At 34.3% G+C, this 14,345-nt stretch overlaps 2 protein-coding genes across 6 annotated transcripts in view; one reads left to right on the forward strand and one right to left on the reverse strand.

The window, feature by feature from the left end:
* Positions 1–14,345, forward strand: part of PIK3CB (phosphatidylinositol-4,5-bisphosphate 3-kinase catalytic subunit beta) — a 203,873-nt gene that overhangs the window by 134,580 nt on the left and 54,948 nt on the right. For all 3 annotated transcript variants that reach the window (XM_072792544.1, XM_072792546.1, XM_072792547.1), the window contains 2 exons: positions 1,448–1,498; positions 13,366–13,554. In XM_072792544.1, the coding sequence (XP_072648645.1) occupies positions 1,448–1,498; positions 13,366–13,554 (240 nt within the window). The remainder of the gene's footprint in view (positions 1–1,447; positions 1,499–13,365; positions 13,555–14,345) is intronic.
* FAIM (Fas apoptotic inhibitory molecule) overlaps positions 1–14,345 on the reverse strand; it is a 118,944-nt gene that overhangs the window by 21,393 nt on the left and 83,206 nt on the right. The gene's annotated exons all lie outside the window — the stretch shown is intronic.

Genomic DNA, 14,345 nt, shown 5'->3' on the forward strand with positions numbered 1-14,345 from the left:
AGTGTATAAATTAAATTTATGTTCCCTAATGTTTCTTCTTTACTCTTATTTTAATTGAGTTTTATCCACATAAAAAATAACTTTTCACTTCAAATTCTTCTGAAATGACTTTCTGATCAGTAATATATAGCCAAATTAAATTTATGGTTAGTAGTACAAATCCCAAATATGCCAAGAACCATATACCTTATTGTACATTGAGTAGAATATAAGGTACATTTTGACTCATCCATTGCATTCATGCTATGGCTTTATTCCTTAGAATAGCAATTTAACCAGAAGGCATAGCTGCTTATGATACACTTTATACTCCAAGCTATGACTGTTTTTGTGTTCATTTATAGTATGTATTCAACAATCAGTTATAGTTTCTTTTGGATCAAATGGGGTGCTTTTTGAAGCAGTTTTATAAATAGAATATCCTATGCAAATACAAGAGTTTTCGTCTAATATTTCAAGGGAAATCCAGCTTCTTTAAAATGTCTTATTTCAGCATTGCCTAAGTCACTAAACTTTCCTTTTGCCTTTGTAATTTCTTAGAGTCTGTCTTTGAACATAAACTTGAGTTAGAGGGTTTTGTCTTTAAATATGTATAAATATATTTGTACTTATTGGGGTTTTTGAAATTGTATAATTTACATGTGATTATTTTAAAAAATCAAATAATACATATAAAAAAGGTGAAAGTTCCCATATTCTTTTTATTTAATATAATTATTTTTGTTGTGAGCACTTGTATACATTTTGCTTTTCAAGTCAATTTTATGGTTATTGATTAATTTTAATAACTATAATCTCATTTTGTCATAACAACCGTATGAAATAGGATAAAAGTTATCACTACACTTTACATATGAGGATATGGTCAAATTATTCATTTAGGATTATAGAAGCCAGTAAATGGATATAAATCTTCAGATTCTTTAACACTGATTTTCCCATATTTTCAAGAATCAGAGCCCTTCTTGAAATTAATGAATTCAAGAGATATTTTTAGGCTGTCTTTGATACTCTACTTTTGTTAATTCAGTAAAAAAACAATTACAAAAGACAAAAACCTAATCATTTAGTAACTCTTACATGCCTTTGCATTTTCTTAATCAGAAAATATTTACCTGTATTTAAAATTCTTTCACATACCAAAAAAATTCTTTCACATACATATTCAAGTCTTTGCATTTTTTTAATCTACGGACAATGCTGATGCACCCTATACACCCTAGGAGTCACGGTCCCTTATAATACCATTGACTCTCAATTGTCAAGACTTTGAAGATTGGGAATCCCCACTGGAGACCATTTTGCATTTAGAGTTCATGTTTACATTATAAAGCATGCCAGACCTCATGTTATTTCTTGTAGTCTAAGTACAATTGTAATCATTTACAATTAAAATTTTACAAATACAAGCACCAAAATTTAATTTAAAAAGTTTTTTTTTTAACAGATAATCGAGAAGGCAGCTGAGATTGCAAGCAGTGACAGTGCTAATGTATCAGTAAGTATCAAGGTTTTAAAATGATCCTTTCTTATTATAATGTGGTCCTTACTACTTACTTGCATCTCATTTATGCTAATGACTTAGAGATAACCATACTCTTATGCAAGAATAGTCTGAGAGTTTATGTGAATATGTACATACAAATGTTTTGTTGAATGGCAGGTGTTTATAGGTGGTCTATGTTCAGTGGTAAACCCTTTTCTGATATAAACACAGGTTCAGCAGCTAGTCTTTTTTTTTTTTTTAATTTGATTAATTTATATTTTAAAGTAGGCTTCACGTCCAACTTGGCCCTTAAACTCACAAAATGTAAGATCAAGAGTTGCATGTACTACTTATGGAGCCACCCAGGTGCCCCCATCAGCAGTCTTTAAGAGATGCTATGACACTTCATAGATTAACTGTACTATCTTTGTGAATGTTATTCAGTTGAATGAAGAGGCTGTAATTTTTCACACATAACAGGAGATATAGTCAGGCCAAGATCTACAGCTCTGGGGAACAAGGTTTTTTCCATTTTGGTGGTCTGTTATGTTAACATATAGTTTCTGTCTCATGGTTTAATTTAGTGCTTCAGCTTCTCATATTATTATGGTCCAGCCAGCAGGACTAGGTAAAAGGAAAAGCAGGAGTAGAGGCCACACCTATTCTTTTTTGAGGATATCATTGCTGCTCACATCTTATTTGCCAGGACTTACTCACATGCCCATACTTAACCACAAGTGAGGCTTGCGAAAGGTAGTCTTTAGTTTGCCAGGCAGGTACTTGGCTAAGAAAAAGAGATTCTAGTTAATAAAGGAAGAGCACAAAGAATACTGAGGGACAAACAGCAGTCTCTGTCATATATGCTATGCCCATTGTTTCTACCCAAAGACTACAAAATAGATTACTTTGTTTAGTTTACAATATATGTAGATTTCTACCACCTATACTTTTTAGCTTAATTTTTTGACTCTTAAATAGTTTAAGACTTTGCTGAGTCGAATCTGATACTCCTTTTTCATGTTACCTGTTTACAGTTTTTAATGTGTCTTCAGTATAAAGCCATTCTACATAAAATGGCAATTATATAGAGGCTAGGAGGCAAAATGGAGATAATGTATGTTTTTGTCATTTACATAGAATCAAAGCAGTATTTTATGATGGATAGTTGGAGAAATGTCTGGCCCAGGGTGTCTTCTGCTTTGCCCTTGGAATTCTCAAAAATATCCATAGTCCTGCAGTGCAGGTCATCTACTACTATAAATACTTTGAGCACTTCTCTTTAGAGAAACAAAAGAAGTTTATTACGAGTATCCACTTAACAGTTTGTTAATTATAGGCACACCTTGGAGATAGTGTAAGTTCTGCTCCAGACCACTGCAATAAAGAGAGTATCATGATAAAGTTAGTTGTGAATTTTTTGGTTTTCCAGTGCGTATAAAAGATTTACACTATACTGTTGTCTGTCAAATGTGCAATAGCGTTATGCCTAAAAAACAAGTACCTTAAAGTAAAAACACTATTTTGTTTAAAAGAAAAATGCTAACCATTATCTGATCTTTCAGCAGTTGTAATCTTTTTGCTGGGGGAAGTTCTTGCCTTGATGTTGATGGCTTCTGACGGATCAGGGTTGGGTTGCTGAAGGTTGTTGGGGTGGCAATGGCAGTTCTTAAAATAGTACAATAAAGTGTGCTGTATTAGTTGACTCTTCATCCTTTTCTGAATGATTTTTGTGCAGCAGCAATCTGTTTGGTAGCATTTTACCCACAGTAGAACTTCTTTCAACTTTCAAAATTAGAGTCACTGGCAGCCCGGGTGGCTCAGCAGTTTAGCGCCACCTTCAGGCCAGGGTGTGATCCTGGAGACCCAGGATCGAGTTCCACCTCAGGCTCCCTGCATGGAAGCCTGCTTCTGCTTCTCTCTGTCCCTGCCTCTCTCTCTGTCTCTCATGAACAAATAAATAAAATCTAAAAAAAAAAGAAAAAAAGAAAAATTAGAGTCAGTCCTCTCAAACCCTGCTGCTGCTTTATCAACTAACTTTATGTAATATTCTAAATCCTTTGTTGTCATTTTTAACAGTCTTCACAGCATCTTCATTACTGGTACGTTCCATCCCAAGAAACCACTTTCTTTGTTCATCCATAAGAAGCAAATCCTCATCTGTTCAAGGTTTATCATGAGATTTCAACAATTCAGTCATATCTTCAGGCTTCACTTCTAATTCTAGTTATTTTGCTATTTTCACCATACCTGCAGTTATTTCCTCCACTGAAGTCTTGGACCACTCAAAGTCATCTGTGAGGGTTGGAATCCTCTCCTTCCAAACTACTTGTTAATGTTGATAGTTTGACTTCTTCCATGAATCATGAATGTTCTTAATGGCATCTAGAATGGTGAATCTTTTCCAGAAGGTTTTCAATTTACTTTGCCCAGATCCATCAGAAGAATCATTCTCAATGGCACCTTTGACCTTATCAGATATATTTCGTAAATAATAAGATTTGAAAGTCAAAATTATTAATTTCATCCATGGACTGCAGAATGGATGTTTTGTTATCAGGCATGAAAATCTCATCATTCTCATTGTACATCTCCATCAGAGCTCTTGAGTGATCAGGTGCATTGTCAGCACTAATGTTTTGAAAAGTCTTTTTTTCTAACCAGTAGGTCTTAACAGTGAACATAAAATATTCAATAAACCCCAGATGTGCTGTCATCAGGCCTTGTTGTTCCATTTATAGAGCATAGGCATAATAGATTTAGTACACTTATTAAGGGCCCTAGGATTTTGGAATGGTTATTGAGCACTGGCTTCAACTTAAAGTCACCAGCTGTGTTAGCCCCTAAAAAGAGAATTAGTCTGTCCTTCAAAGCTTTGAAGCCAGACATTGACTTCTGCTCTCTAGCTGTGAAACACTTAGATGACATTCTCTTCTAATATAAAGCTGTTTCATCTACATTGAAAAGCTGTTGTTAAGTATAGCCGCCTTCATTAATGATCTTTGTTAGATCTACTGGGCAACCTCCTGCAGCTTCTACATCAACACTTGCTTCTCTTAGCACTTTTATGTTACAGAGTTAGGTCTTTTCCTTAAACCTCTTAAACCAATCTCTGTAGCTTCAAACTGTTCTTCTGCAGCATCCTCACTTCTCTAAGGCTTCATAGAATTTAAGAGTTAGGGCCTTGTTTGCATTCAGCTTTGGCTTAAGGGAGTAGTAGTATGACTGATCTTTTATCCAGACCACAAACACTTTCTCTATATCAGCAATAAGTCTGCTTTGCTTTCCTGTCATTAACGTTTTCACTGGAGTAACACTTTTAATTTCCTTTAAGAACTTTGCCTCTTGGGATGCCTGGATGGCTTAATAGTTGAACGTCTGCCTTCAGCTCAGGTCCTGATCCCAGGATCCAACATCTGGGAGCCTGCTTCTTCTCCCTCTGCCTGTGTCTTTGCCTCTTTCTCTTTGTGTCTCTCATGAATAAATAAATAAAATCTTTTTTTTTTCTTTTTTTTTTTTAAAGAACTTTTCCTCTGCATTTACCACTTGGCTAAGTTTTTGGTGCAAGAGGCCTAGCTTTTGCCTTGTCTTGGCTCTTGACATGCCTTCTTAGGTTGTATCATTTCCAGCTTTTGATTTAAAGTGTAAGACATGCAACTCTTCCATTTACTCTAACACTTAGAAGCCATTGTAGGATTATTAATTGGCTTACTATCAATATTATTGTGCCTTACAGAACAAAGAAGCCCTAGGAGAGGGAGAGATGGAATAGCTGGTTGGTAGAGCAGTCAGGATGAATATAACATTTATTGATTACATTTGCCATCTTCTGTGATATGGTTAATAGCATCTACAAGGAATTAACAGCAGTAACAGCAAAGATCACTGACTACATATCACTATGACAAATATAGTAATAATGAGAAAGTTTGAAATACTGAGAGAATTATGAGAAAGAGACAGAGAGACACTTAGTGAGCAAATGCTGTTGGAAGAATAGTGCTGGTAGACTTGCTTGATGCAAGGTTGCCATAATCCGTCAATTTGTAAAATATAGCAAACAAAACAAGTATGACAAAACAAGCCTATATTAAAACAGATAATTACAGTTTAGTTTTCAGAGATAATAGTTATATGAGGATATCTTCATTTTAATGCCTCTTTTTATTACTCTTTATTAGTCTTAATGTTGACCCTCAAACATCAGAACGGTAACTGGTAACTTAAGTTTTACTATTTCTCCTACGGTTTGCTAGTACCTTACTTAAATCAGAAGGTTCCCTTCTTATTAAGGATGTTCTGGCCCAAGTTTAATATGCCTTTTTTAAAAAAAATTGGGGGCATAGTATAATTAATTAATTGTGAAACTGAAAGTGAAAGTTATTCTTAAAACCACCACCTACTTTTTGTCCTCAGAGATAGCTGTAAGCAATTTAATTTATAGATATTAATCCTAATGCAGTGTATGCATTTACATACTACCTTTATGTGTAAATACATCCTTTAAAAAAATAAATGGATCTTTATGTATGTAGTTTCTCCCTTTTTGATTTAATGCATTCTGTGCATCTTGGCTCTTTTAAGAGATCAACCTCTCTCTATCTACATATTTAAAAGATTTATTCATTTATTCATTTATTCACTTATTCATTTATTCATTTATTCATTTATTTATTATGAGAGAGACAGAGAGAGGCAGAGACATAGGCAGAGGGAGAAGCAGGCTCCATGCACCAGGAACTCGATGTGGGATTCGATTCTGGGTCTCCAGGATCGCGCCCTGGGCCAAAGGCAGGCGCTAAACCGCTGCGCCACCCAGGGATCCCAATACCATCAGTATTTACTATCAGGAGTCCTATTAAGGAATTTATCTTATAATCCTTTACTATAAGCTAAGGGACTTAAATCTGCTCTTGGAATTAAAAGTGTTTTAAATAGTGTTAAAATACACTACATAAAATTTTAATCATTTTAAGTTTAGACTTCAGAAGTGTGAAGTATTGTGAATATATTTACAGTATCCTTGCATTGTTAAGTGCAACTGATCTCCAGAACTTTTTCATCTTGCTAAGCTGAAACTCTGTGCCCATTAAACAGCTCCCCATTTTCCCATCCCCTCAGCCCTTGGCGCATCCACTGTTCTACTTTCTGTCTCTGTGAATCTGACCATTCTAGCTACCTCACATAAATGGAATCATATGGTATTTTACCTTTTTGTGACTGGCTCATCTTTGGATAATGCCCTCAGTTTTTTGTCCCATGTTATTGCGTGTGTTAACTTCCATTTTTTAAAGGTCAAATAGTATTTCATTGTATGTATATACCACAGTTTTTCTTTACAGTTATCCATCAGTGAGTCCTTGAGTTGCTTCCAAGGATTTAGCTCTTCTGATTAATGCCTCTGTGAACGTGGATATACACCATATCTTTTTAAGACTCTGCTTCAATTCTTTAGGATATATACCAGAAGTAGAATTGCTGAGTCATACTATTAATTCTCTTTTTAATTTTCTTAAGGAACTGCTATACTGTTTTCCACCATAGCTGTACCATTTTACATTCCTACCATCTGCAAAAGCATTCCAGTTTTTCACATCCTTGCCATCATTTTTGTGTTTTTTTTACAGGAGTCATCCTAATAGGTGTTGGTATTTTTTAAAACAGATGTTTGCCAAGGATCTTGGGTCTGTAGAATGGAAAAACTGTGATCCTTGTGAATTATGATTATAGAATTGGCAGTTTTTGATCTTTTTATTTAGTGGTTCTCAACCTGAGGCTGGTTTGCCCTCTATGGGCCATTTGGCATTGTCTAGAGGTTTTCTTGGCTGTTGTCGCAACTCATGAGAGTGTTTCTGGCATGTTGTGGGTCGACTTCAGGAGTGCTACTAAATTTCTATAATGCACAGGACCATCCTCCTACAACCAAATAATAGTAGTACTGAGGTTGAGAAACCCTGCTCTCATTTAAAACATGTTATAATTTTATGTTATTTTCTTACTGCAGAAACTCAAAATTTCAGTGGTTCGCTTTGGAGAATGCAGATGATGACTCAAGCCATTAGTTCACAGGTCTGGAAATGTGGCTAGGAAATTTTTTTAGGAGAATGATTTGGAGTTTTCATAGCCCTCAATTTTAGGGAAGGAAATATCAAACATTAAAATTTTTTTTTGACTTAACTGAAAACTTGCAGGAAGTATACAAAGAATTCTTGTATAGTCTTTCTTTAGCTTCCCCAACTGTTAACATTTTGGCACATTTGTTTTATCAGTCTGTGTATATGCATTTTTTTCTGAATATATGATATTAAGTGGCATCATTGTTCCCGTTTACTCCTTTAATTCTTCAGTGTATAATTCCTAAAAACAAGAACATTCTCATACTTAGCCAGAATCTGTTCATAAAAATCAGGAAAATAATGTCGGTACAGTTCTTTTTTCTCATGCACACATTCCATTCAATTCTGTCCAGTTTTCTAAATAACATTTGTGGGCAGCCCAGGTGGCTCAGCGGTTTAGCACCGCCTTCAGCCCAAGGTGTGATCCTGGAGACCCAGGATCAAGTCCCACGTCAGGCTCCCTGCATGCAGCCTGCTTCTCCCTCTGCCTATGTCTGTTCCTCTCTCTCTCTCTCTCTCTCTTTCATGAATACTTAAAATCTTTAAAAAAAAAAAAAGTTTGATATAGGTCCAGGATTTAACCCTGGTTAATTGTTGCATTTTATTGCCATTTATCTTTGGTTTTCTTTTCCTCAGTCTTCTTTACCTTCACTGACTCTGACATTTTAAGAATACTGGTCAGTTCCTTTTTTAGAAGGTTACTCAGTGTATTTATCTAATGTTTTGTCATGATCAGATTCCAGCTATGCATTTTGAATGGTGTAATACATTGAATTGAAGTGGTGGAGTGTTTCTCTTACTGTATTTTATCAGCAGGCAAATAATGTTAATTTGTTCTATTACTATTGATGTTAATTTTTATTACTTGATTAGGATAGTGTCTGTTAGGTTTTTGTTTTGTTTTTTTTTTTTTTTTTTAGTTTTTTTTAGGTATAAAGTATTTTGTGGGCATATTTTGAGACTGACCATCCCGTTTCATGTTAAACTTTGACCCACTTATTTTTAATAAACGTTTATTAACACATCTTGCCTGAATCAGTATCATTACAGTGATTTCCCAAGTGCTGATTTTCAAATTAATTTTTCTCTTCGATTTATTAGTTGGTTTATATTATAGGGTAAAGGTTTTTCTTCTAGTTCATTTATTTAGTCTTTTTTTTTTTTACTTAGAGTAGTATGTATTCATAATTTCTGCTTTATTAATGACTTATAATTTGTTACCGTCATTCATTTTGATATTCAAAATGATCCAGATTTGGCAGCCCATTCATGCCTTTTTGTGTCTTTTTGACATGTTTTTATCATTCTTTGAGCATTTCCTTCTTTCTGGTATAATAAAGTATTCCAGGTCCATCTGTTATTTTCCCCAACCTAGCTTTGGGATCTGTCTTTTCTCTAGAGAGTCCTGACTCCATGTGTGAAAAGTATTTAGAATCTAAGATTTGGGCACCGTATAAGCTTATTGCTATTGGTATGCAATTGCATCTAGACCTTTTCACAAAACAGCTAGGTAACATGTATATATATGTTTGCATATAGTCTGGCATATATAAGCACAGAGATATATATTGCTTTATCTATTAAATATTAAAAACCAGAAGTTCTTATCAATATATTTAATTTATTAGATCCACCACCACAGGATTTTTTTTAGCCTTTACCTTTTAATGTTTGTAATTCTGTTTTCTGACATTGACAAATCTGGATTTCTGTTAATCTCAATATATTTATTTATTTGCTCAAACCCCTGATTGTGATCAATCTCCCAATCATGTAACTATCTTCTCAGTTTTTTCATCAGCCCCGACTGCATGGCCTCCCTTATCCTGTTACGTGTTGATCAGATCCCAAGTCTGGCCAACACATAGTTAATTCTGTCCTCAGCAGACATACTGGGAACATGCTGTCTGAGCTTCTAGCCCTTCTGAATATGACCCATGAGTTTTCCAGCCTTTTTTACCCCTCCCTCTACCCATCCCTCACAACCCCCATTTCGAAGGGGAAAGAACCACAGTCAGTGTTTGATGGGCTTTATAGCAAAGTATATTTGCTTTGTTTTATTTCAGCCAATAATCACTATTATATAGTAATATGTACATGAATTTGAAAAATCTAAACATAAAGACAGAGAATATGACTGTTAGTTTTCATTGCTTTCTACCATTATTTTAGTTCAAGCTTTTGAACAGGTTTATGAGTTCACCATTTACCCTATACAATATAAGTTAACATTACTGATTGTTTTGGGTTTTGCAAAAGAATGTAGGATTCTGTGTTCTTGGGGCTTTATACCACATTTCTGGTAGTTTATTTTTACCTTGGCTTTATTCAGTGCTATGCTTTTCATAGCTCAGTAAACAATCATAGTACAATTATATAGCTAAGTCCCTGCTCTCCCCTTTTAGTTTACTGCTAGGTCTTCAGGATATTTACTTATTGTAGGTCTATAGAGTCTTATTTTGATTCAGGGAATTACAGTAGGTTTGCTAGCTTTTTGCAGTATTTAACAGCATTCTGTTTCTCTGACATGAACAATTTAGATTCTGTTGTTTGCAGTAACAGGTTTCATTTTAAGATGTATAAGCGTAGGAGTTTGATTTTCAGACTCCAATGACTTATGATGGTAACTTTTCAGAGAAACTGTCAAGCCTGTAAAATAAGGTATATCCTTTTTAGGTTGAGGATGTAAATATAAAACTACATCATTGTACACGGTGTGTGTGTGTGTGTTTAAAGTGATACTTTATTTTTTAAAGAGCAGTTTTAGAATTACAACAAAATTGGGAGGAAGATAGAGATTTCCCATATATTTCTGTCCCTTCATGTGCATATCTCTTTCTCATTATCAACATCACTCACCAGAGCAGTATCTTTGTTACTTAGAACAAACCACATTGATACATTATAATCACCTAAAGTGCATAGTTTACCTTGGGTTTCATTCTTGGTGTTGTGCAATTTGTGGGTTTGGACAAATGTATAATGGAATGTATTTATCATTATCATACAGAATATTTTTACTGTCCTGCCAATCGTCTGTGCTCTGCCTATTCTTTCCCCCACCCCACCCCTGACAACCACTGATCCTTTTTTTTTTTTTTAAGATTTTATTCATTTATTTATTCATGAAAGAGAGAGAGAGAGAGGCACAGACACAGACAGATGGAGAAGCAGCCTCCATGCAGGGAGCCCGATGTGGAACTTGATCCCAAGACCCTAGGATCATGCCCTGGGCTGAAGGCAGACGCCTAACCACTGATCTTATTATTCTCTTCATAGTTTGGCCTTTTCCAGATGTTACATAAATTGGAATCATACAGCATGTAGTCTTTTCAGACTGGCTTCTTTCCCTTAGTAATAGGAGTTTAAAGTTCCTCCATGTCTTTTGTGGCATGAATGCTCATTTTCTTTTAGTGCTAAATAATATTCCATTGTCTGTATGTATTACAGTTTGTCCATTCACCCACTGAAGGACATCTTGGTTGCTTCCAAGTTTTGACAGTTTTGAATAAAGCTGCTATAAACATCTGTGTGCAGGTTTTTGTGTGGGTATAAGTTTTCAACTCCTTTTGGTAAATGCTAAGGAGCATGATTACTGGATTATATGGTAAAAGTATGTTTAGTTTGTAAGAAACTGCCAAACTGTCTTCCTAAGTGGTTTTGTAGTATTTTACATTCCACCAGCAGTGAATAAGTGTTTCTCCACATCCATAATAACATTCAATGTTGTCAGTGTTCTGGATTCTGGCCAGTTCTAATAGATATTAGAACTTATTTTTGTTGTAATTTGCATTTCCCTGATGACATAATTTTAAGCATTTTTTTATTTGCTTATTTGCTATGTTTGTGTCTTATATGGTGAGGTGTCTATTTAGGTCTCTGACTCATATTTTAGTTTGATGGCTTATTTTCTAATAGTTGAATTTTTAAAGTTCTTTCTGTGTATTTTGGATAACAATCCTTTATCAGATAAGTCTACTTGCAGATACTCTCTCCCAGTCTTGTTTTTTCATCCTCTTGACCATGTCTTCCACAGAACAGTTAATATTAAGTTTAGTGAAGTCAGCTTATTTGTTCTTTTATTGATGGATCATGCATTTGGTTTACATGTAAAGTCATTGCCAAACAGTCATCTAGATTCTCCTATGTTATCTTCTAGGCGTTTTCTAGTTTTGTATTTCACATTTACTAAGTTGGGTAGTATGAGTCCTTCATCTTTTTCTTCTTTAGTATTATGTTGGCTATTCTGTGTCTTCTCTGTCTATGTTTAGAATCAGTTTGTGAGCATCTTCAAAATTTTGATTGGGTTTGCGTTGAATCTATTGATTACATTGGAAGAGCTGACATTTTTGTAATAATGAATCTTCCTATTCATGAACATGGGAAATCTCTCTATTTATTTGATTTCTTTCACCAGAGGTCTGTAGTTTTCCTTATGTAGATTTTGTACATATTTTGTTAGTTTTATACCTAAGTTTTCATATTTTTGGGTTCTAATGTAAGTGGTATTAGATTTTTAATTTCAAATTCCACGTGTTTATTGCTGATATATGGGAAAGTAATTTACTTTTGTTTATTAAACTTGTGTCCTACAATCTTGCCCTAATTATGCATTGGTTCCAATAATATTTTTGTTGATACTTTCAGATTTTCTGAACAATTATGCCTATGGTATAATAATCCTAGTCCCCATTCTTTTGTACATATACATATATTATTTTAAGTCTCATTACTTTAGAAAGTTAGTATGACGATTTTAATACTTGTATGAAATTGCAGTTAAAAACGTGAAGTACAGAATTACATAATAATAGAATATAAGTCTATACAGAATCTTGTCATAATTCTAGAGAGTTTTGTTTTCTAAGATTTTATTTGTTTTAGAGAACACACAAAAGTGCAGGTGAGGGGAGGGGGGAGGGGCAGAGGGAGAGAAGGGGAACCTCAAGTAGACCCCCACCCCCCGCCCCCAGGGAGCAGGGAGCCCCACACAGGGCTCCATGTCATGACCCTAAGGTCATGTCCTGAGCTGAAACCAAGAGTCTAATGTTCAACCTACTGAACCACCAGGTGTCCCTATTTTTTGTTTTGTTTTTAAATGTATTTTGGCCTAAATGGTATAGTTTTACTTTAAGTTTGAAGAAGTGAATCACTTTCCTTTAATGTCTTGATAATTCAGAGTGTAGATCCAAAAAATAGCTTGGGCCATCTTCATTATTTTAGTATATTCTTGTACAGATTAGAAAAGAAAATGGGATAATGGTATTTGATTCATGTTTAGTTTTATCCAGGATTCAAATCTTAAACCAAATGGTTTTGATGCCTCTGAGCCAACAAGACACATACTTTTTTTTAAAACTTCATATATTTGGTTCATCTTTGCTGTTTTGTTTGTTTATAGAAACTGAAAATTAAAATGGAACTATAGAAATTCAGTTCAAATAATAAATGACTTTTTAGTCCAAATTGCAATTCTGCCACCTAGTGTTTGCATATGGATTTTTAAAGAAACAATATTCCCCCTCTTTTTAGAACTGTTTGAGAATAATTCTTTCTTTCATCCTTAGCTTACAAATTTAATATGCTGTCAATAAAACCTATAAAAAGGGCATCCATCTTTATTAACCTTTTTAAGGAATTAGATCTTTAGTATCTTAAAGCTTATAAGTTGTTTATAAATTCATTGTATAAAAATTTGCTAAGTGTTTGCCAGTGATATTCACAGAATTCAGTTATGTAATGAATGAGTAATTTTACTTCCCTTAGAGTCGAGGTGGAAAAAAGTTTCTTGCTGTACTGAAAGAAATCTTGGACAGGGATCCTTTGTCTCAACTTTGTGAGAATGAAATGGATCTTATATGGACTTTGAGACAAGATTGCAGAGAGAATTTTCCACAGTCACTGCCAAAATTACTGCTGTCGATCAAGTGGAATAAGCTTGAGGATGTTGCTCAGGTAACAAAAGATAATTTTTGTATTTTGTGATTCATTTTGGGAGTATATATTACTTTGTTGATTTCATGTAAAATGGAACCTATATCTCCATAGGTTGGATAATTTTCTATAGGAGAAATTTTCAGGTTTTAAATTTTACATATAAATTCTACATTAAATGATAGACTAGACAGTTTAAGATTTTAAAATCCCAGATGCTAGATAGGTATTTTGTATCTTTCAATAAGAACGATTAAAACATGGCTTGTGGTGTAATTATCTATAATCCCTGCCTGCATGTAGTAGGTTCTGGATTTTTTCTAACAGTTTTATCAATGAGCCCCAAAGTTTTAATCTTAAAATGACTTTAATCTTTGCAATGACTGTTATAAAATCAATAGGTATTGTTTGAAAATTACCTCTATTTCTAGAAGCTAATACTTTAGAGCATAAACCTTTTCAATCAGTTTTAACATTCATTTTAATTGGGCAGTGTTGATGAATGTTTGCCTTTAGGTAGAATAAAGAAAAGGAAAAAAAGTATTCTAAAAAAAAAAGCCGCCAAATTTTAACTCCTTGATATAGTTTTCAGAGTCCTATCAAGAAGCACTGGCATTTATTAAATCCAGTTGGTTATCAGTATTCTACAGAAAGGTCCTTGATGTGCTTTTTAAATCAGAACAAATACATTTGGCATTTTAAAATAACTAAATTTGTTCACCTTGTTTGAATTTAGCGGATAGTTTAAAGTTTCCTGGTCTTGAGATGCCTGGGTGGCTGGGTTGAACGTCTGCCTTCACCTCAGGGCATGA

Source organism: Canis lupus, chromosome 22 (genome assembly GCF_048164855.1).
Source record: "Canis lupus baileyi chromosome 22, mCanLup2.hap1, whole genome shotgun sequence".
Classification (NCBI taxonomy): Eukaryota; Metazoa; Chordata; class Mammalia; order Carnivora; family Canidae; genus Canis; species Canis lupus.